The sequence below is a fragment of the Macrobrachium rosenbergii genome, chromosome 59 (genome assembly GCF_040412425.1).
Source record: "Macrobrachium rosenbergii isolate ZJJX-2024 chromosome 59, ASM4041242v1, whole genome shotgun sequence".
In the NCBI taxonomy this organism is placed as follows: domain Eukaryota; kingdom Metazoa; phylum Arthropoda; class Malacostraca; order Decapoda; family Palaemonidae; genus Macrobrachium; species Macrobrachium rosenbergii.
The window spans coordinates 39,032,610-39,055,702 of NC_089799.1; the positions used below are offsets into that span (position 1 = coordinate 39,032,610).

The 23,093-nt window shown below is 38.9% G+C and overlaps 1 protein-coding gene across 1 annotated transcript in view; it reads right to left on the minus strand.

The window, feature by feature from the left end:
* The window catches only part of LOC136837412 (nuclear migration protein nudC-like), a 265,836-nt gene extending 253,546 nt beyond the window's left edge, over positions 1–12,290 (minus strand). The window contains exons 1-2 of the mRNA XM_067102196.1: positions 12,074–12,290; positions 9,070–9,283 (exon numbers count right to left, since the gene is read on the minus strand). Of these exons, the coding sequence (XP_066958297.1) occupies positions 9,070–9,283; positions 12,074–12,117 (258 nt within the window). The 5' untranslated portion in view covers positions 12,118–12,290. The remainder of the gene's footprint in view (positions 1–9,069; positions 9,284–12,073) is intronic.
* Between the last annotated feature and the right edge of the window lie 10,803 nt (positions 12,291–23,093).

Consider the following 23,093-nt stretch of genomic DNA (forward strand, 5'->3'; position numbering starts at 1 on the left):
CTGGTCAATGTTCCAAAGAATGAAAATCTGGAGGAGGAGTAACCAAAAACCTTGGTGTCAAGTTATTGGAACTTAATTGGACAGACTTTTAACTGTCTCAAGATCCACATAATATTCGGGTTGTGGATCAATTGATAATTACAGGCAGTAGCTGAAATCTCCCAAGACTTGTGAAAAGAAATGGAATGCAAGACATGTTTCCTGACTGGTAGGAACCAAAAACAAGTTGTTGGAACTTACTCTGGAGGTATTGTTGATCTCCAGATGAATCAGGCAAATACGGGAGGTTGTTTCAAGACTTGAATCATGGATGCGAAAGACTAGGTGCCAACAGCATCTGAAGTTTCCAGGAGGTCACTTATCCAAGTACTGACCTGACCCAATCATTGCTAACTTTGCCGATCAGATGAGAAGTGATATTTTCAATGTGGCCTGGTCAATGGCTGTTACACCCAAGGTCTGTTGAGACAGAGCCGAATAGTAACATCTTCGGAGTGTCAAGACTGAAGGACTAACTGGCCAAACTTGTCTGTCATAGATCCGTCATCCTGGAATGTGTCTGGTTGACAGCTGTGCTGAGTGTGCTACTGCAAATCTGTGCACCCACACAGTCAGTGGAAAGTGTCTGGTGGACTGCTGAGTGTGCTACTGCAAACCCGTGCACCCGCACCATCAATTGAGGAGATGATAGGACACTAGCAACAACCCCTGGTTGACTGTGAAACTACCATGATACTGTTTCTTAACAACACTATGAAACACCTATCCTCAGATCCTGAGGCTTGGAGATCTAAGATGATCCAGGTTACTGAGATGCAGATTAGTCAGGCTACACTAGGTTTAGTTTAGGTTGGGTTAGGTTGGGTTAACCTAACCCAACCTAGACCCTTGAAGAATGGGTAACTACCTTCTGGTTGAAGTCATGAAACAAAAAGTCCCAGGACAATGAAGTGCAGGACTAGTAAGGTTAGGCTAGAACCAGTTAGTCTAGGAAAAGTACCCAACCAAATAACCCAACCTTGTCCCTTGTAGAGGAGGAGGCTACCTCCTGGTTGATGCCATTAGACAAGTAGTTCCAGGATACTTTAATGCAGGTCTGGTAAGGTTAGACCAGAACTAGTTAGGCTAGGCAAAGTTAGGTTAAGTACCCAACTTGATCCAAAACCAACCTAACCTCTTGAAGAGTAGGTGAATGCCCTTCAGTTGATGCTTTGAGGCACGGAGTATCTCTGGAGAGGAAGTGTGTACAACACCCCCAAGGGGATAGTTGTTGTTTCACCATTAGGCTAAGTTCTCTCACCTCTCTGAGAGGATGAAAAGGAATGGGGGGACCTTGTCGAAGACCATGACCACCCTTTCCATCTTCAAGAATTAGTCTTCATCCTTGTCCTAAGAAGAGTATTGAAGAAGTGAACACTGAGGCTGTTGTACTGAGGAGTAGGCCTGATCTGCAGATCTATGGAGCTAGAAAATAATTCCGATCACACAAGGAAAAACCTTGCTCCCCTTAGATATGGCTAATCAGCAATCTGGGACCACTATGAGAAGAATCTCAGATGAGACAGCTTCGTCAGAATTCCGTGCTAGGACTCTTCTCCTTAGTATCTTAACCCCTCCCACCTTGCTAGAGGTTGCCACCAAAAGGCTTCCAGAAGATTCCAGGATACTTTTTACTGTTGTGGCTAAAAGTCTTACGAGAACCCTATGGGAAGCACTCTATGACTTTTTAGACTGGCGCATAAAAGCGTGCATGGAAACATTGGAAGGCTCCAACAAGTCACTTCCCAATGTGACTACTTTATTACAGTCTAAACCCTTCTGTAAGGACCTGTTTGAGTATTCTGTTGCAACTCAACCCAACGAGCAAGCACACCAACAAAATTGTGCAGTGTATGCTTTTCTGGGAAAAGGAGAATTCAGGAAACAAAAAACCTAAAATCTACCTTTACCCAATCCAAAAATGGCTCACTTTGATCAAAAATCATATAAGCCTGCAGTCCCCTCCAAAACTTTTCCTCATAAACAGGTAGGTGGTCAGAAGGGACAACCCCCTTCAAAGAGACAGCAACAGCCACATCAGCAAGGACATCCTTTTCGTAAGGTCCAAAAACCGTCTTATAAAGAAAAAGGAAAAGCAATGCCCGGAATGCCTATCAAGAGAAAAGGTAGAGGAAGAGGGGGATACCAATAAGAATTGTTTGGTCAGGGGTTGGCTTTAAATGCACCACAGGGAATGGAAGTCTTCTCCTTGGGGACACAGCATTGTTCTCAATGGGCTGGGGTGGAAATGGTCTCATCCACTCCCCCACCCTTAAAGGGGTTCTTTCAAGAACCAAACCCCCTCTCTGGAAGATTACATGCAGAAGGCCCTGTTAAAAGGTGCCATAGAGAAACATACATATATTGGCCACCAAGCATGTATCTTCAGTGGTCCCAAAATGGATTCCTCCGAATGAAGAGTGACCCTCGACCTATCAACACTGAACACATACACTGTTTGCCAAAAGTTTCAGATGACTACCACTACCCAAGTGTGTTCAGTCATTCCAAAAGGTACTTGGACAGTTTCTATAGATCTGAAAGACGCATACTGGCACGTCCCTATCACCGCTCCCTTCCTCCCCTTCCTAGGGTTCCAGATAGGGCAAGATACATACAGGTTCAAAGTCATGCCTTTTGGGGTAAACATTGCCCACAGAATTTTTTCAAAATTAGTGACGGTAGTTGTCCGGGAACTCAGGCAAGAAGGAATACAACTAATGGCTTACCTAGACAACTGGTTAATCTGGGGTCCACAGGAAAAGTGTGCTTGAAAACCTAAGAGCAGTGGTCAACAGACTCCAGTAAAAAGGTTTTATAATAAATTGGAAAAAAATTCTGCCTCACGCCAGCAGATGCTTTCAGAACAGAATGAGGAATCCATTTATACTCTATTTATTATACTGATCTATTATCATTGTAACAAGTAGTGTATAAAAAAACCACTGTCCTGAAGGTTACGGGAGGTCGGTGTTTGTGAGAGCTCTGTCCCATTTCCCCTTGTTTTGACAGTCAGCAGCCTGGAAGACTATTTTCATTCTCAAGATCTGTTTTGTGAATAGTGCTAGTATGTGTTGGCAACAGAGAAAAGTGAAATGATATTGTATTTGACCGGTGAAACAAGAATAGTGAATGTTCATGCGAATTATTCCTGGGCAGTGGTCCCTCACTGTCAAAGTTTTCATTTTTCGCAAGATGAGTACTGAAGGTTTTTGCAGACTACCACTGGCGTTACGTCATAGAAACCTATGAATCAAATGTGTGATAATGAGTAATGATGAGGTGGCCTGGGAGGCGATTACGGAGATAAAGGAATATGTCGACAATGGAATCCTTTTCTTTTATTTATAATAAAATGAATTTTATGTCTCATGATTGATATTTTTGCTATCTGCAATGATTTTTATGGCGAGGATGATGTAGCAAAAGCAAAATTATTGATGTATACTGAAATTCAAATGCCCAAAAATCGAAGACACACAGGGGAACAACTAAAAGGTAAACGACATTAAAGAAATGATTTCATTTTTGTCGCAAAATGTCGCTTCGGATGTCATATTTTGCATCACAAAAATATGCAGGTGCCGTCTGTTTCGATGGAATTTATAGATGCACCTTCAATGAGCCGACATATGAGTTCATTGCGGATGGAGATGGAACTCATGTCTGCTAAGTATCATAGGCTTTCAACCAGGATGGAGGATATGGAAAAATTCTGGAGCAGAAGCAGGTAATACCATACCCTGAGGAGGCTAGAGTGAGTCCGCAGTGACTTACCTGCAGTGGACGATTACATACGTTTGCAAGGAACACTGAACCGAGATTATCGATGGCAAAGTCGTGCAGAAAAACCTTGGACCGACCAAAGATAGAAGGAATGAAGATGGGCAACAAAAATCATTGAATGGGAGTAGCAAACCTTTGGAAGGGGTGCGGGGCGTTCTTATGGATTTCGCGAGTCCACAGCCGACGAGGAGAAGGAAGAAGAGAGATGGAACATACCTGGGTATGAGTACAAAAACGGAGCGCTTACTGCAAAGAAGACAAGCTCAAGAAAAAAGAAAGTCAGGGCTATAAAGAGAAGGGAGTGTTTTGAACGAAGACGGCGTAAGCCTCTATCATTGGGGAGAGTGATGGAAGCACACTTAGGGCAGCTCAGCCTTTAAGGCATGTACATTTATTTGTGTCTAGGCTGCAACCTGACACGACTTCAGAAATGCTTCTTGGCCATGTTTCTTGCATAGCAGGTGTCACGACGGTGGAGTGTGAGCTGGTTGAACAAAAATTCTCTCACTATCGATCTTTCAAAGTCATTATTAAAGAAATGCCTCAAAAGTAGGGTTAAGGATTTGTACAAACCAGAAAGTTGGGGTAAGGATATTTTTGGTCCGTCGTTGGTATGATTAATCTTCATTTTTATTCTCTTTATAAATGGATTTAAGCTTTACATCTTATAACTGTAGATCAGTAAGAAATTGCCATTTTGATGTAGCAATTAACTCATGTTTCTGACAGAGTCTGTTTTGCAGGAGACTTGGCTCCCAGTGCAGGAATCAGACTACCTGAATAGAATAAATTCTGAATTTGCATATTATGCAGTTTCCCAGTTGATTTATCGAATGAGTTGTTAACTGGTCGTCCTTATGGGGAGTTGCTTTTCTGTACCGAAAGAGCCTTGCCTCCTGTATGCAGTAGATACCTCAAATGACAGACTAATTTGTATTGACGTGTCTATAAATGAAAATTGTATAAGGATTATCAATTGTTATCTTCCATACTCAGACGGACAAAATGATGCGGAATACATTGACTGTTTAGCAAAAATACACTGTCTTATGTCAGATCACCCAAATGGGGAGGTTTTTGTGGTTGGTGATTTTAACGCTCACCCTGAATCACGCTTTGTAACGAGCTGAAAGACTTCTGCACCCATTACGATTATTGTATTGGTGATGTTGCTGTGATGCCCTCCGACACTTACACTTGGGTGAGTGATGCAACGGGCCATACCCGTTGGTTAGACCACCTTGTTTGCCCTAGTCTTCTAACACATTAGCAATATAAGTGTGTTGCATTCCATTATTGGTTCAGACCATCGTCCCCTTTCATTTTCTTTGAAGGTCTCTCAACTACCTCGCTGGTTCAGGCGAATGATGGTAGTCAGACAAGTTTTATCTCTGCGATCTACTGGCATACAGAGTTAAATCTGAAGAAGTTTTGAAAAACGTCGAGTTGTCTTTGGAAGCTCTGCAATGTAACACAAGACCATGTCAAAACGAAGATCATTATAGAGCTATTGAAAGATTTCTTTTGGACATAATTAGTGCACTTCAACAGTCGTCTGACTCTAAGAGTTGAATCACAGAGGCTTCAACCATGTTCCTGGTTGGAACGACTTTGTAAAGGAATTCCATCATGAAGCACGGTATGACTATTTAGCATGGAAGGAATCTGGTAATCCAAGGGATGGATATTTCTATGATAAAATGAAATTTTCTAAAGCTCAGTTCAAAGGGATGCTTAGATTTTGTAAGGAAAGTGAAGAGGAAATTCGATCCAATAAAATTGCTACGAGTCTTAAAGGGAGTATGAAGAAGTTTTGGAGAGAAATAAATAAGAAAAGAAAATCCCAAACATTCTTGCCAGACATAATAAATAATGGGAGTGGTTATGAAAACATTGCCCGAGTTATGGAAAGAACATTATTCTGAGCTGTTTAATGATCCTACTCATCCTGTTCCAGACCCAGTGGAAAATCAGAGTCAGCGAGATGTTACAGGGACAAATGTCAATGAAATTTCAGATGCTTTGAATTCTCTGAACACTTCCAGTAGCCCTGGACATGACGGGCTGACCCTTCAGCACTTAACTGAGGCGCATCCGGTACTTAGAGTTTTACTAAGTTTATTCATTACTTCCTGTTTCTGTCATTCATACTTACCAAGAGCTCTTATTCTGGTTATACTCTCTCCTTTGATTAAAGATAAAAACGCGGACCACAGTGACATATCTAATTATAGACCGATTGCTCTAGCCACTGTTATCTCAAAAGTTTTGGGCGATTCTATTGGAGAGATGCAAAGAGTACCTATTGACAAGTGACAACCAGTTCGCACAAAATCCCATCATGGAACTGAAATGCCAGTTCATATTCTTAAACACGTAACTGAGGAGTATAATGTTCGTAAAACACCTGTATTTGCTTGTTTCATGGATATGTCTAAAGCCTTTGATAAAGTGTCTCATAAGATGTTACTTGAAGTACTGTCAAAAAGAAATATTCCTTACTATATTATTAAACTGCTTGGTGAATGGTATAAAAATCAGCAAATGATTGTCAAATGGGGCCATGTATTTTCGAGTGAATTCTCCACTTCATGTGGAGTGAGACAGGAAGTTTACTTTCACCTTACCTGTTCAATGTATATATGGATGACCTCTCACAGAGACTGAGTCAAACTAAAGCGGGGTGTTATTTAAACAACATGATTTTAAACCATTTGCTGTATGCAGATGATATTGTTTTATTTGCTCCCTCAGTAGGTGGGCTACAACAGCTTGTAAACATTTGTCGTGATTTTATGTCCGATAGGCTTCTATTGTTAAATGTAAAAGAAAACCAAATGTATTATTTTTCACAAGAGTAAGATTTGCCCAAGTAATATATCACCTATTGTTGTTAACAATGCACGTATAGATTTTGTACCTGAAATAAAGTACCTAAGATATTATCTCACTGCTCAAAATTCGGACGATGCCCATGTAGAATATTTGTACAGAGGTCTATGTACGAGGCAATATGATTTTAAGGAATTTTTCTAAATGTAGCGCTGATGTCAAGAAAATGCTTTTACGAGTTTTTGTACAAGTTTTTATGGCATGTCTTTGGTTGTCAGAGCAAAACAACGGACTATGAATAAGCTGAGGGTATGCTACAACGATAGCCTTAGAAGACTCATGGGCATTCCGAGGTATAAACGCATCCGCTCTTTTGTGGGTTTTGGTCAGCCATCTTTTTCAGGAACTGAGACGCAAAACCATAACAAGCTATTTGCAAAGGCTGAAGAATTCTGAAAACTGTATTATGAAGAGGTTGCCCACCCAGTTTACTTGCATAATTCATTTATTTTCAAACACTGGAAAGGCCTCATTTATGCTTAGTGCATCTGGTGCGCTCTTTGTGTAAGAATACAGTATTTCTTTGTTTTTGTTCTGATATGCTGCATATGTATATGTCCTTTTAGTAGGAAGTATCACTTAGAGTCATTATCGCACCTCATTCATATCATAATTTTTCACCACTCTTTGTAATAATTTCTCATAATTATTTTAAATTTTTATTCTTTTAAGGTTTGGAGGCTTTTTATGTATGTTTATATATGTATATGTATGTGTTTATCTATGGCCATTTATGTCCGAAATAAAGGTTTTGAATTTGAATTTGAATAGGTATGTGTTGCCACATTTTTCTTTCTCTGGTTTACTGTACCGTATCTCATTACAAGTTTAGTTGACTCTATGATAGGATTGCCATATGTCCGGATTTTCCCGGATATGTCCTGCCTTTAGGTGTCAAAATCCTCGTCCGGGGTGAATTTAAAAATTTCTACAAATGTCCGGAATTTCAGCTTTTATACAAATAAACAAAAAAAAAAGGACAATTAAATAAAATAAAAATAACGACGACGACGACGACAACAACAGTCTGTCGAGTGTTACCAACTTGGCTGCTATAGCTATACTCACTGTTAGCTAACACTGATAAAATAATCTGTTTTTTTTTTCTCTTGCAAGTGTACACTTTACTCATATCAGCAATGTTGTACAAAATAAAAGAAGAGTAAATGGCTACTGCAAACAGTTTTCAGTATTTATTACGTAATGAGCAAAGAAGGCTGTAACTAGATTAAGATTAAATAGAAATTCAAGATAATCAGTCTTATGTTAAGTAAGTTTTTTTTTATTATTTTACCATTCACACACACAAGCACATCAGTGATAGATCATACAAACTGCATTTTTTAAAAATTTATCCTTACGTTAAGACAAAGGCTTGTGCCATATATGAAAAAAAGCTGAATCACATGGCACTAATGCCCGGCAGTCCCTGGTTAACGGCAGGATTCTGATAACTGGATCATCACAGTAATTATGGTAATGAATGACATTTATGATGCCGTAAACACCGATCAGCGCTGATAACACCGCTTACCGACGCTGATAAATCATTCACTGGTGCTGAATATCGCTTACCAATGCTGATACACCACTTACCAGCACCAAAAATCGCTTACCGCCGCCAAAAACGGCTTACTTGCACTGAAAATCTGGTTAACAACGTTGTTAGCCAAACAAGATAAAACCGAATGTCGTTAACACATGTCGCCGTTAAGTGAGTGAATGCCTGTTCATCGATACAGGAAGCCTTGCAAAGTCAAAATCCAGTGTTGTTATAATTAAAACTAATAAGTACAATCCTAATTATGATCATTTAGTAAAGCACAGGTACCATGGTTTGTGACTAACTATTCAATAGTTTAACAGCAAAAAAGTTGTGTACTGTATTTATATAAAAGTGCATTGAACATCTATTAAAAATAGGGTGGGGAACACATCAAGATCTTCGCAGACCTAACTATCTATATTGTTTGGTATCTTCCTATTGTTTCTAGAATGATGAAAATTGTGTGACCATTCATCTTGTAAAATAATACTTCTGTACCTCAAGTTACCATCCAAAGTTCTTGCCAAGTCTTAACATTCAACCTGAATGCACCCCAATTCTGTCAAGATTATCACTCTGCTATTCTGTTAGTTTAGCAGAGATTGCTGAATATCTGCTTCCAGGAGTCTCTCTTAATATAGAGGGAATAAAGGCGGCTTCACATTCAGTTACCATGTGAAAATTTTGAAATTTAATCCTCAAATTTTTTTCTGTATCTCCATTCCTTTTCTGGAAGGGTGGACTTGGTTACTTTCCTGGTCTGTCTCATCACTGCAAAACAAACACCAAAATGCTTGGATACATACCTCAACTTCCTGTAGAGTTTGAGTCCAACGGTAGTTCTCTAAATCGCATCCATTACCCGCATTTGGTTTAATTTTTGACTTGTCTTCTTCAGTTTCATCATCATCAGCTCCACCTGATGGATCTTCTACTTTTGATGATCTATTTTTTGCTTCTTCAGCTTCCTGTAAGACAGAAAAATTTACCAAGTTAGACTGTTTTTCCTTTGCAAATCCACTTAATATAGTTTATTTTAAAAAATATATTACCTATTAAACACTACAAGATCTGTGACCACATCTACAAAAATCCAGAAAAGTGATTGTTTTCAAGACTGTGGCTTTAATTATTCTAGGGCTTTCATCATGCTATTTTTCTCAGTTAAAAGCCTTTGCTTTTACAAGCATACTCCTCCCTTTCCCTCTATCCTTGCAACTGATTTATGTAATATTACTGGACCTGTGGAACCAGTATTACATATTCTATGTTATTTACTATATATAAATGACAAGATATTGAACATTTCCACGGCCATTATTTTCAAGCCAACTACAGTACAGTCCACCTGGTATTCTGGGGATCGTGCCACCTACCCACGAATAGCTAAAATCATGTAAACCCCAAACTCCCTTGAGACACAGTTTGCCTCCTCTCTGGTGCATAGGAGTCCTGACAGTGACAACTGTCTACAGGAGCATTGAGAATGTGCCACCACACCTCCACTGCAACCTCACTATTATTACAAGGTTAACATCTGTTAACCCAGACATAAGACTGGCAATGGCACGGGAAGGAAGTGAGGGAGCCAGGCACAGGAGCAAGGGTGTTTGGTAATTTCATTGTTAATTTCATTGCAGTAATTTCATAGTATTAGAGATTTTCAGTGCAATGTAATTATGTTGCAATGCATTACATTATCAGTAATTTCATCACTTGTTTTTTCACTGCAGCATAAAATAATCACACAACAATATTTATTCTGAAAAATGTAAAGATTCAAAGGTAAACTAAAGAAAAGCAAAACTTATTTATGGACAACTCCCCTTATATAGTCCAGTAGTTCACTATTTTCGAAGTCACTGACAGGGGAAATCTACTTACTGGGTATCTAATTACCCATAAAAGACAATTTATGGACAATTCCCCTTAGATAGTCCAGTAGTTTGTGATTTTCCAATTATTAAACCATTCGAATTCACCGGCTTTTGCTCAAGTCCTGCCTACTACTTTTCTTATAAAAGAAATTGTTTCTTACAGTTTTCGGTTTTTATTTGCTATTTTTCTTAAAAAGAACACACTTGCAAGCCCCCAAAATGAATCTTCAATATGTCTTAAGCATAAGAAAACAGAAAAAGCTCATTGATAATGATAATCTATTTGTGAGAGAGAGGACAAGTGGAGAAAATACTATTTGGAAATGTGATCAAGTTCAAACAACAAAGTGCCACACGCAAGAGTTCATACAAATGGAAAATCTATTACAAAACGATTTGGAGCACACAATCATGCACATGTTAAAGCTACCAGAGTGATGAATGCCACGAAAGAAAAAGTCATTTCGACTAGGGGAAACAACGCACTGCATCACGACCCAGGCATACGTTGGGGTATCCCAAGCAGTTGCTGGTCATAGCTACTAACCCTCCGGTACTTAAAAAGGAATATTCAATATGTTAGAAACATAGCAGGACAGGCCCCTGCAAATCCAGTGTGTTTACTCCAGTTAAACGTACCTCCTAACTACAAGGTAACACAAGCAACTGGTATGCAGATGGGACTTTCAGAACAGTGCCCTCTTTATCCAAGCAGCCGTACACAATACATGGTATCATGAAATGGTGATGTTTTGTCTTTTGTTTGTGTTTTAATGACCTGACAAACTGAGGAGAGTTACAAGAAGCTTTTGTCAGAACTAAAAGCCTTAGAGCCAACCTTACCACCAAACACAATAATGGCCGATTTTGAACATGCAGAAATTAATGCTTTCAGAGCAGTTTTCCTAATTCAAATCAAAAAGGTTTTTTTTTAACTTTTCCATATGTTTACTTCAATCCATTCAATCAATTGGTCTACAACAGTTGTAGGAAACTGATGCAGAATTTGCCTTAAAATTGTGCATGATTGCAGCAACTGCATTTGTGCCAGTCTTAGATGTAGCAGGCTCATTTGAGTACTTAACCGATAATAATGATTATCCTGAAGAAGCCCAACCTGTCTTAGATTATGTAAAGGATACGTGGACTGGGCGCCGAAACCATCGCTCTGTACGTCGACTTCCTTGATTTGATCATTTTTATGGAATTGCTTTGACGCTGCCAAGCAAGGTGTCTCTAAAACAAACAATTCTTGTGAAGGCTGGCATTGATCGTTCAGCGAGTTGATTTTGAAGAAAGAACAATCAAGAAATGAAGCAAAAATGGAACAGTATACCGCTAGTTCAGACATTCCTTGTCGTAAACAAAAATATAAGAATAGTACCGTACCTTGTGAGATAAGACTCAAGGTGTTCACTGAAAGAGTTAGGTTAGTCACTACAACTGTGGCCAAGTGGCAGCATTCATTCGAATTTATACCTTTGAGTGAATAAAGATAGAAATAATCAACACAATAATGTGTGGAACAGTAATAAATTTGGGTCATTGCTGAGTCGGGAAGTTGGGGAAAACTCGCTGGTATGCAAGCAGTTAGCTTGCCCAGGTAATTCCTTGGGTGCAGTTGCTCTCAGGTTCCAACTTCTTGACTTTAAATTGAAAGACCTGGGTTCGATCCTAATGTGAGTCAGAAATTTATATATATATAACTGGAATTGATTTTTCCTATCAGCCTCATCTTGCTGGAAGGGTTAATAGCTAAGTGATCCACTAACTGGCTCTCATGACTGCCATCAAATGATTTCCGAGTGTATTTATGTGTCCTTTTGCTGGAAAAGAGGACCTCCAATCACCAAATCATTTCTGACAAAAGATCTAATAAACAACTACAGTATCCAACTTTCATTGGCAGTCTCAGATTTTCCTTACCCATTACATCCTCCATAAATTTTCAGTCACATCATCAACATCAATTTGCATATATCTTTCTGGTATTTCATCTGAAACACACTACAGTTCTATATCAAACATATTTATTTTTTTGGGAAACATTAAATGTGTGTGATAATTAATGACTTACCTTCTCTGGAACATCATCTGGGGCACCAGTATAAAAGTCAGTCTTTCTAGCAAGGAAACTGAAGAATGTATCCAACAGCTGAAATGAAAAATTTTTAAAAATATGTTATAAAATTAACTACAGTATTTTGCTTGACTGGTACACTACCAATGATTAAATTTTAAGAGTAACAATATATTCTGAGTTTTCAGATCTTCAATTCCTCACATCTAAACCATTCATACAGCAGTCCCTATTTACATGACTGAGATGTATCCCATCAAGATCAAATGGACTAAGAAAAATTGTATGTGAATCTTAACTGCCCATGGGAAATAAATGTGTATCTGTGTATGTTCTAGATATTACACTGACATTCCATCAGTCTTTTATATATATATATGTTGGCCAAAAATAAGATTGAATAACCTCTTTTCACACAAAAAAAAACTCACCAAGTCAATTAATGCAATAAATGACCTATATAAAAATCAGGTAATCACTTTATAAAATACTGCAACAGTCCCCTAATGTTCCACACAAAAGGCATATGGCAGTACTCACCAAGCGGCATCTGGTAACTATTTAAATCTCCTCTGAGGGCACCTCTTCCCTTTCTTCAGTAGGTGCTTCGTCATTTCGGGAGGCACCCCCTTGTTAAGGTGACTGAACATGTCCACAAAGGTGTTACAATAGGGCTGCACCAGTTCATTAAGGCCCACAGGAAAAATTTCTGGCTCTTTCCTCAAAATTATCCCATGCCTCTATCATTGTCTGCAGCTGCCTGACTTTAAGAATTTTATACAGACCAAGAAATTTTTCAAAATCCTGGTCTGTTGGTGGGACAGAGAGTACATGAATGAGGGTGGCAAGTTCTTCTCCAGCAAGGGCCTTCCCAAGCAGTCTACCCTCTTCATATTCCTTCTTGATGAAGGCGACGGCACTTAATGTCATGCCATAACAGTCTGCAATTTCTTTGTGACTTTTGCCCTCTCTTAACCCGTAAGGGACGGGCTAATTATATATCATATGCAACCCCCGACTGGGCAAACTTTAAGGTTGGCCAATATTAATAGTCCTCAGAGGGGATCTGTCCACCACCCAAAACCTGTTTTAGATCCTCTATTGAGAGGATCCGTCCATTATGGGTTAACATAATAATCACGTCTACCTTCTCCTTGAGTGTCATGATCTTCCTCTGGTGCTTAGGCTCTATGCCGGAAGCCTTAGAAGAAGCAAGGCATTTAAGAGGCATCTTAGGGAATGATTTAAAAAGATACGCAAATCCGCACCGATACGTACATATGCGACACCTGACCTCTAGAGGCACATGCAGTGAACCGATACATAGTACATAGAGCACATCTAAAATAAGAAGGGACTTGCGTACTATGTGCTAGGATATGTCTGGTGCGGAGTCTTTTCATTTTACTATACAGTACAGTATATTTTTGTGACTACTGTACGTAAATGCAGTGGGCCTCCCCAGTTTTTACGCTTTTCACATTTCTGCATTTCATTTGTTGCGGATTTTTGTGGAACACATCATTCACTTGTCATTGAGGGGGAACACCCAGATTTTTCTTTGCAATAGCACTTTAAAATTAACAATAATTCATTTTTTTTTGCAGAGCAACAGTGTATTCACTAATTACTGTATTTTTTTTATTAAAATATGCATACTAAGAGAGAGAGAGAGAGAGAGAGAGAATGACCGCACAAGAATTTTTAATAAATTTATGGGAGATGGTGAGGACTAACCACGTTTGTTTGATAAATAAAATGATTTACCTAATAATAAGTATAATTTTCAAATAATAACAATAATAATAATAATAATAACAATAATAATAATATTATACTGTAATTAAAAATTTTATGTAATTCTATAATAAATTATGTAAAATTTTCAACAAACAAATACATATTCCCAATCTTTCCCAAAACTCTGAAGTGAGGGGGAGGGTGCAACCTGTCAAATATCTTGACATATTGACCACAAGGGTAAAAAGCGTTGCTCTCTTGATGGTCAAACATATGATGTTGCCCATTCAATGCTCTCTCTCTCATCTTTATCTCTCCAAAAGACCAACCTTGCAATGAGCATGAAGGTTGTCTGAATCACAATTCACCTCTCGATGATCCATGCATAGTTCATGCGTACGTATGTCAATTAACCCAATCTGGTCTCGCAACCACTTACCAATGAGAAGAATAATCCAAATTGCCAAATACTGCAGACCAAAATCCATGCAATCCATTTGTTAACCAAGAAAACAAATACAAATTTTATAGCATTTGTCAAAATGGCTTGCCATGTTGGGTGATGAGAGAAGAATTACAATCAAAACATTCGCTGTCTTACCCCGACACTGTAAAAGGTGGGGGGGAGGTAACTATTGGGAGCATTCGTTCGTTAATTATTTCAATGTTAACACTTGTCGAACCTACGCCAAGTAGCCGCAGATAAAGCTAATGATAAAGGGTAAGTTTCACCTAAAAAATAATGACCACCTCATTCATCTCACAGTGGCAACAAATTCAATATCATATTTGATTACATTCACAGTCATGATTCAAAAGAGAAAATATATGGTCAAGTTTGAAATTGAATCAGAGAATATTGCTGACCAATTTGAAAAAACCCACATTCTTATCAGCCATGAAAAGGTTGGTGACATAAAGGCATTCTCATATGTCAGATGCAAGAAACCTACTCATGAGCAGTAGCCACATGACAGGTGATGGCCTCAAAACCACCTAGAAAGGTGTAAAGGGTACACCTCCCCCATGAGCCAGAAAAGGCACTTCCAGCAAGTGCACTCATTCTACATATTTTGAGGTAGGTTAATAAAAAAAAACTCTGGTAGAACTATAGAACAGCTCCGCATAGGGTATTACCTTGGACATAGACTTTTTCTAAAGTATTTTGGTTGCTGATCAAGAATTTACTGTTATTTTTTGGCGTTCAACTGTAATTAACCTCCGATCTGATATATTATTGTATGCTGGCCATCCTGGAATGCTATTGTGCATCTGCAGTGTTATAGGTGAGCTTTTGGTAAAAAGTAGAGTTTCCTTCACCAGGGGGGAGAGCCCCCTCTGGCTAGATAACACAGCCTACTTTGTTAGGTTAGGTTATGGTACGTTAGATTACTATAGTTCCTTTTTTTAACAGATTTCCTTAGCCAATCCCTTCTTGAACACCAATGACTTACGTATGCGCACGGAACCATTCCATAACAACACCATGACCTTCCGGTCTTTCTCTCAATGATTTCCCTCAATCAAAACCAGCGTTTCCAAAGAATCCCAACCATGTTAGATAGGTATATGAGTCTAATAATGTTTGATCGACAATAAACACCACCACCTGCTTCATCAGCAACGCTAATATAAGAAAAATCGATTTCCACGGTAATAGGATAGTCCGTGCGAAGCTGTTCTATAGTTTTACCAGAACTCTTTTTCGTTAGCGTTTTGCACACAGACCAATAGTTAGGCTAACTTTTTAAGGATCTGCACAGCTAATCTAAAGGGTAATTCTAAGTACTAGCTCCGCACCTGTTTTTACCTTGGAAACTGGTTTTTTGTACACTTTTAGGGCTTTCTGATACTGGAGGTGACTTTGTTTGTTGTCGGCCAACCGTTATTTGCCCCCTAACTCTACTCAACAGTAAAGGGGGCCTGTGGGAATTTGGGATTTTGGGTGGGGGAGAATACAGAAATGGAGCGGACATGTTTATGTTAGGGGTGCTCTCTGGAGGGGAAAAACTAGAGGGAGCCATTCGCAGCCAGGAGGGAGTTAAATGCATTTCACCATGTTTAGTACTGGCATCGGGGGATGGAATGTCCCTTCGCCGTGTTTAGTACTGGCCCAGGGGGGTACCCATACGTTAACATGTTATTGCACTTGCCGGACGGGATATGAACCGCTCCAAACAGACGTACCCATGCTCTGTCTTGTGATGATCGCATATGGAAACCCCTTGTTGGATGGACTTCTGGGATTGATTGCACGTTAATTACATTCCTGAGACAAAAATTGAAGATAAAACCATAATTAGCAAGCAACCAAAATACTGTATAAAAAGTCAATTTAGAAGGAAATCGCCGCTGCGGAGCTGCTACTTAGATCTACCATCTAAAGTTTTACCAAAATCTTTATAGAATGGGAGGGAGCAAAGCCCACCCCAATACCTTAGCAACAGTAAATTCGACACCTAGCCTAGCCTATAGGGTATACTGCATTAACTTAAGAGCACAGTATAAAAGGAGGTACTACTTAGTTCTACCCAAAATAATACCAAATACGAACTTCTAAGCCCCCGTCTGCAGTCACTCCGCCTTGCATATTCCGGTCCAACCCTTCGCCTACAGACAGAGAGCTACCCTACACAAGCTTAATTTATGAACATAAGGGGTAATAAAGTATCATTGTACCTTGATTGGTTCACTATAGAATTATCATTCACCCCGATTCATCGTTGACGAAGCAAGAACACAAACTGTCAGCCGACACGTGACATTGCTCTAATACGTCACGCTGGGTAAATGTAATATTTCACTTATCTTAGCAAAACAAAACACAAGTAGATTAATCACTTGCCTCTACTACACCACCTGGATGCTGCTGGGCCATGGCCAAAAGCATGCCGTCAAATCTTTCCTCTTCCGAAGACATTATTACAAAGGTTCTAGAAGTCGAGAGTCCTGACAACCGAGTGGCAGCCGCACCGATCGTAGTTACCACTACGATGTAAACAAACAACAGAAGTGTTATGGTTTCTACCCTTCAAGAGGTGTAATGTAATGATTCTCATTCTCGCTTACACTTCAAATTCTCTCTCTCTCTCTCTCTCTCTACACACATACATATACATATATATATGTACATATGTATACACAAGTATATACATATATATAAAATACACATATATACTGTATATATATGTAGAATCTACTGGTCACTTTTACCAGACACATATGTAATAGGGCATTGTGGCATTACAATTATATATATGTATGTATATATATATATATATATATATATATATATATATATATATATATATATATATATATATATATATATATATATACTGTATATATATACACATACATATACCCACATATATATACATATATATACAAAAACATATTATATATATATATTATATTATATATATATATATATATATATATATATATATATATATATATATATATATATATAAATGAAGACAGGAGCAGACACTCAAACAGGAGTAACGGAAAGGCGTTCTTTTTTTCTTTATCCATTTATTAATGCGCCGATATTTCGTATCTCTTGATGTATTTTCCAGGGTGAAAAAGCGATGAACTTAAAGAGTAATTGTGTATAAACACTAAAAGGTATACACATTATATACTTAACACCATGTTAAAGGACCACCTTAAAAACACTTAAAAGATATTTCAAAAAGTATTTAAAAAAGAACAGAACAACAGAAGGAGGCCAGGCCCAATACGAAAAGCAACAGTCACCTACCCACACCGGTAGTGTAAAGCAAACTGGAACAGGCAACCAATGCAAGGGGGTTTGCGGGGGAGGGAGAGGGGGTCGTTGTAAACAAAGCGGTTACAGCAGGTACGTTAAACGATGAACAACTGGATGGAAGTTGATGGGTGATTAAGGGCAGGGACAGTTAATTTAATCATAATAGGTTCAAGTGTAGTTAACTCTTCTAAGTATCGGGTTCTCCCCGCAATACTAAAATCCTTAGCGTCTACATGTGTCTGACAAATTTTACTGTGATTTCTTACGAATGAGATACGACCCACACCTGAACAGCTGTCGCCTCCTGGAGAAATTTACCAAGAAATATAATAAGATAAACCTTGACCTTAACTTCCTACGATATTGCCAGTTTAATAACGTTATCCCGAAATTCATTAAATCTAAAGTGTAAAAGCCTCTCTTTATAATTCTGATTTTTACACTGACGCCACTAAGAATCTCAGACTACTGTACTTGACTCACTGACGTTGCTGGATTCTGTAATTATTAATAGCTTATTCAACAGGGCTGTTGCCTCTTTCGTTCAAACTACAGAAGAGAAACATTTTAAGGTTTATCAAAAGAAAAACCCCGTCCCCTATTAATGTTTTGCCTAACAATGACATAAGTGTACCAACTGTTAGGGCCCCTACTGATATTTCCGTAGCAGATGTGCCTCATGCCAGGCGTTCAGTTAGAAATAGAAAACCTATGATACGTTATGGTTATGACGAATATTAGAGATGTAATTTTGTGTGCTCATTTTGATTGATAGTCTATGTTACTCTTCCATTTCAATATTTTGATATTGTTTTATTTTGTGTTTTCATTTAGAGGGGAACAAATGTTATATGTTGAGGCCCTATGCATCCTCGTGGGGGCCACAGGAAACGATTGATTGATTGAAATGTTATATATTACGTTAGTTTAGTTTACCTTATAATCAATTCCATTTTCTGTTCTTATAGTGGCGTCTTCATCACGCCAGTGTTTGTATCAGCTTTATAGAGAATACATTTCTTTTCAAGCACTCGTCTTTTCCTAAACCATACGTAAGGTATACATAAAAACTGAAGTCCTGCCTTTACCCTTGCAGAGAACAGACTGTACAGGTACAGTCATTAAGTAAATTGAGATACTTCAGGTTAGTCACCAGATCCGGGTACACAGCAAGAGTGCTGAGGCACATAATTAGGAGGATGTATGCCTGACCCTCCTGAATGTTTATTGGACCTGCATGATCAAATCCTACGTTGTGAAACAGCGTTTGTCAGAGTCACACGTGGGCTTGGTACCTGGGGTTGAGGAGGCCGCGACAATGAAGCTCTGAGCCTCTGAGCGTCTGCTTACACACTAAACATTGGCTAAAAACACGCTTAACTAGCATTCTCACCGTTAGCGTCCAGCACTTGTCTGAAAATGTATTTGGTGTATATGTTTGAGATACAACATTACAAGTTTGCCCTTAGGGGCAACAGGATCAAGTCGTTCATTGTACTACTAGCGTTTTGCAAACGATATCTAGAATATATTACATTACTGATTAAAACTAAGTTTGTCCGGTAAAATTAACTATTTCGTGAGAAGCTTCAAAGTGGCTTAATGATTGTGTTGTTCTACATATGCTAGCTTGGCTAAAGGATTGTCTCTAATTTTCAGAAATTTACACAAATGATTCATTATATTGTAAAGAGAGCTGCAGTTGGATATACTCTCCCAAAAGTGAAGTAACGGAGCAGGAGGTGCTGGCTGAAGCTCCTACTGCAACTTTCGTATTGTAGACATTGCTATTAACGAAGATGTATCGTCTCAGGATTATGTAACATGGCTGGGTCTCTTGCCCACAAGGATTGCTCGTGAAGTTGCTCAACATCTAACCCGCGGGACAGCACATCTACAGGATTCTGTTTGGCAGGAACATATAATACTGCAGTTCGAATCCTCACTCCTGTAGAATAAAAGATGCTTCCCATGCCCTGTTGGCTATGAATGTGTTCTTGTTTTCAACTTGCTACCCACCCATTCAATAGCTACTTTCTATCTCCCCAGATCGTTACTTTACTAAATTTAAAGGTTTGGCTTAGATATTTGGCTAATCTGGCCCCGACGAGTAAAGCAATCAGCTCTAATCGTGGGATCGTTAGCGTGTGTTTCTTGCGAAGGGCAATTCTAAGTTCTGCTGTTAAAAGATTGGTCTCCCCACTGACGTTTCTAGCATAAGCTACTCCCCCATAAGCTTTCATGGAAGCATCACAAAAACATGCAATTCTGACTGTTCTGAAACTACTCCCCTTTAGAACTCTCAGGAGTTAGCACATCGTCCAACCCCGCTGTCTCGTTCCACAGAACTTGCAAAAAGGTTTTACTTTTGACAAAAATTGGCGCTACAAGGCCTAAAGGGTCAAAGTTGGACACAACTAAGGACGGGTTCTTTCGTTTGGTGGGTACCCATTTCTGATTTATCACTCCCTTCCCCTTGCATGGTTTGAGTGACAATGTGTCGGACTTGCGGTTCCAAACCATTCCGAGAATTGAAATTTCTACTTGTTCTTCAACATGAACTTCAGAATCAAGTTGTGAATTGTTACTAGCCCATCCCCTGAGTGGCATGGGGGCGTGTTCCAAAATTGCTTTGACTTGAACTGAATCTTGCATCATTTCTCGACTGAATCGTATGAATTGTCGACGTGAAAGTACTTTATGAGCTTACCTCTACCCTTCCTCTGCAGATGAGCTTGTAAGACTTGCTGCAAGTTGTAGGGGCTCAAGGTTACACCAAATATGACTACTTTGAATTCAAAAGTGGTAATTTTGGATGAATTTTCTGGCCACGGAAAACGAGCATATTTGGCGTCTTTGGGGTTTAGGATAACATGGCGAAACACCTTAGAAATATCTGTGGTAACAGCATAAGGCTTGGACCTGAATCTTAACATCAAATCAAATAACATTTCTACTGAGTTAGGGCCGGCACGTAGGTACTCGTTAAGTGACTGCCCACTACTATGCTTTGAAGAAGCATTAAACACTACTCGGAGTGGTGTGGTCGCGCTTTCCTTAACTACCCCAAAGTGAGGCATATAATAGCCCTCAATGGCTGGGCTTGGTACTATTTGAATGAACCCGGTAGCTACGTATGTTTGGATCACATCGGAATATTGCTGATGGTACATGGGATCGTGATTAAAACGAGCTTCTAACGATTTCATTTGACCAACTGCAAACTTATAGTTGGTAGTAGGACTCTTGCAGTGTCACGGAACGGCAAACTGATCTGGTAACCTTGCGAGGTTTGTTTAACACTGCTCACAAGTTCACAACACATCGCATTGTGGCGTGGTGTGCTCATCAGGCCAAATGCCCAGCGTGCCTAATCTCCACCACTCATCATCATGCTCAGTCTCTTAAATTCTACACACGTAAAGTTCTTAACACAGACATATCAACGCCCTGTCTAGCCCATCCTGGCAGTCTCCCATAATGGGATACTCCATTAGTTATTACAAATAAGCTGACACCGTCACACTTTTCTAATCCATACACAAAGTAATTGAAATAATCAGCTCCACTCAAAATTTGCACATTTTCAAGTGTGTCACTTTCAACCTCCTGACCAGCAAGTGTGTAACCTTTCTGCTCCAAATACTTTCTCACATTCATCACCCCGACATTGTGAATAGGCGTGTTTACCCTATCATGAAGTAACAACCGTAACCTCACGATTCGTTGGCCCATTCTCAGCTGTCACGCTACTACTGTAAGTTAAACTCCCCGTCAGTTGCAAAGGGTGCAATATTCAGTGCAACCTTTTTGACGATGCGGAGGTCCAATCCAGTAGTCAAACGGCTACAAATAAAGCTCCTTTGGCTTCTGGTGTCGAAAAATACTTGGGTCACACATCCCGTATTATTATTACCACGAATGGTAGCTGAAGCAGTCTAACTTGTGCTTTATCTTCCGCAAACCACCACTCGTCTCTAGCTTCCCTTCTCTTATTCCTCATCTAAGCAGGTCTGGGTCTTCAAACTCTTCTGCTGATTAGAGAAACCCAGCTGACATTATCATATACTGTTCTCTCAGGGTTTGTGCAAAGGACATGTCCAGGCTAACTCCATCTCCTTCTCATCATTATCTCATCTACAGTACATAATGTACTTCCGTAAATTCTCCTGTGGCATCATTTCTCATGCTATCCTGCCATCTGGTATTATATGCTTTTCCAAAGCCAAAGAAAGTGCCAGTCATTTGGTTTCGCCTTGCAAAGGCATCCTGGATCTCCTTCGACAACATAAATAAAGGTTCTAAAGTGCATTTGTTTTTCCAAGATTCAAATTGCCGATTTGATAATGTTAATTTTTTTTTTATTTACTAATAGCCACATCAATCTATTGTTCACCATTCTGTCACATTTTCTTCATCTACAGCTGAAGAGGGTTATTGATCTATAGCTCTTGGCAAGAGCTGTTGTGTAAGGTTAGTAGGAGAATCACTTTGTTGCTTTGAATGTCTGAAATTCGGGTTATTAACGAGATACGTTCGATATACTGTGCTTGCACAATATTGACCTAAGTGTTTTACACCGGAAATATATGTATTTCCTATTTCTAAAATGGGCATTTGGGATACTTCAGATTTACCCTGGTTTTCCCATCTTGTTCCAAATCTGATTACATGAAGACCATCTTGTTATTTCTAAACTGTATTTCCTGTTTTACTTTTTAAATATCCTTTTCTTTTCTGCTCTGGGCGAGCTTGGGCAAGAGCTTTTGCGCACGGTGATCTCATGCACCAACAAAAAAAATGCTTGAGTTATTTTCTCTGCTATTTAACACTGGTCAAGTGTTCATATGCTTCTATAGGTGATGGAATATTCAATTCCTTAAGACATTCAGGAGCTTTCAGGCTTATCAGAAAATAAATACCATAAATAAATACACTTCTATTTTGTCATTATATTCCTCTAGGGAATACCATGGTAGTTCCCCTGCATAGGAGACATTTATTTATGCCTGTTTTACTATTGATCTCATTAGTAAGTAATCATTTACATGTAGATTATACTATGCAATATTAAATACCAACTATTGTTCTTAAGGGATGTTGTAAAATGAGGATCAATATTAATTTAGGAATGTTTTATTGTATCTGCTATAGTAGTAGTTTTTGTGAAAACCCATTTCCATTTGGTGAAATCTTGTGAAAGTTGTGAACGTGGAGTAAAGCATAAATACTGAATGGAATGGAGCTTTGAAATCACTACTTGAAATTTTATGATGAGAAATGATTCCAGATATACGTAACATAGGAGCATGTCTAATCCCAAAACACAACACATGGAAGGATTAAAGGAAACTAAAA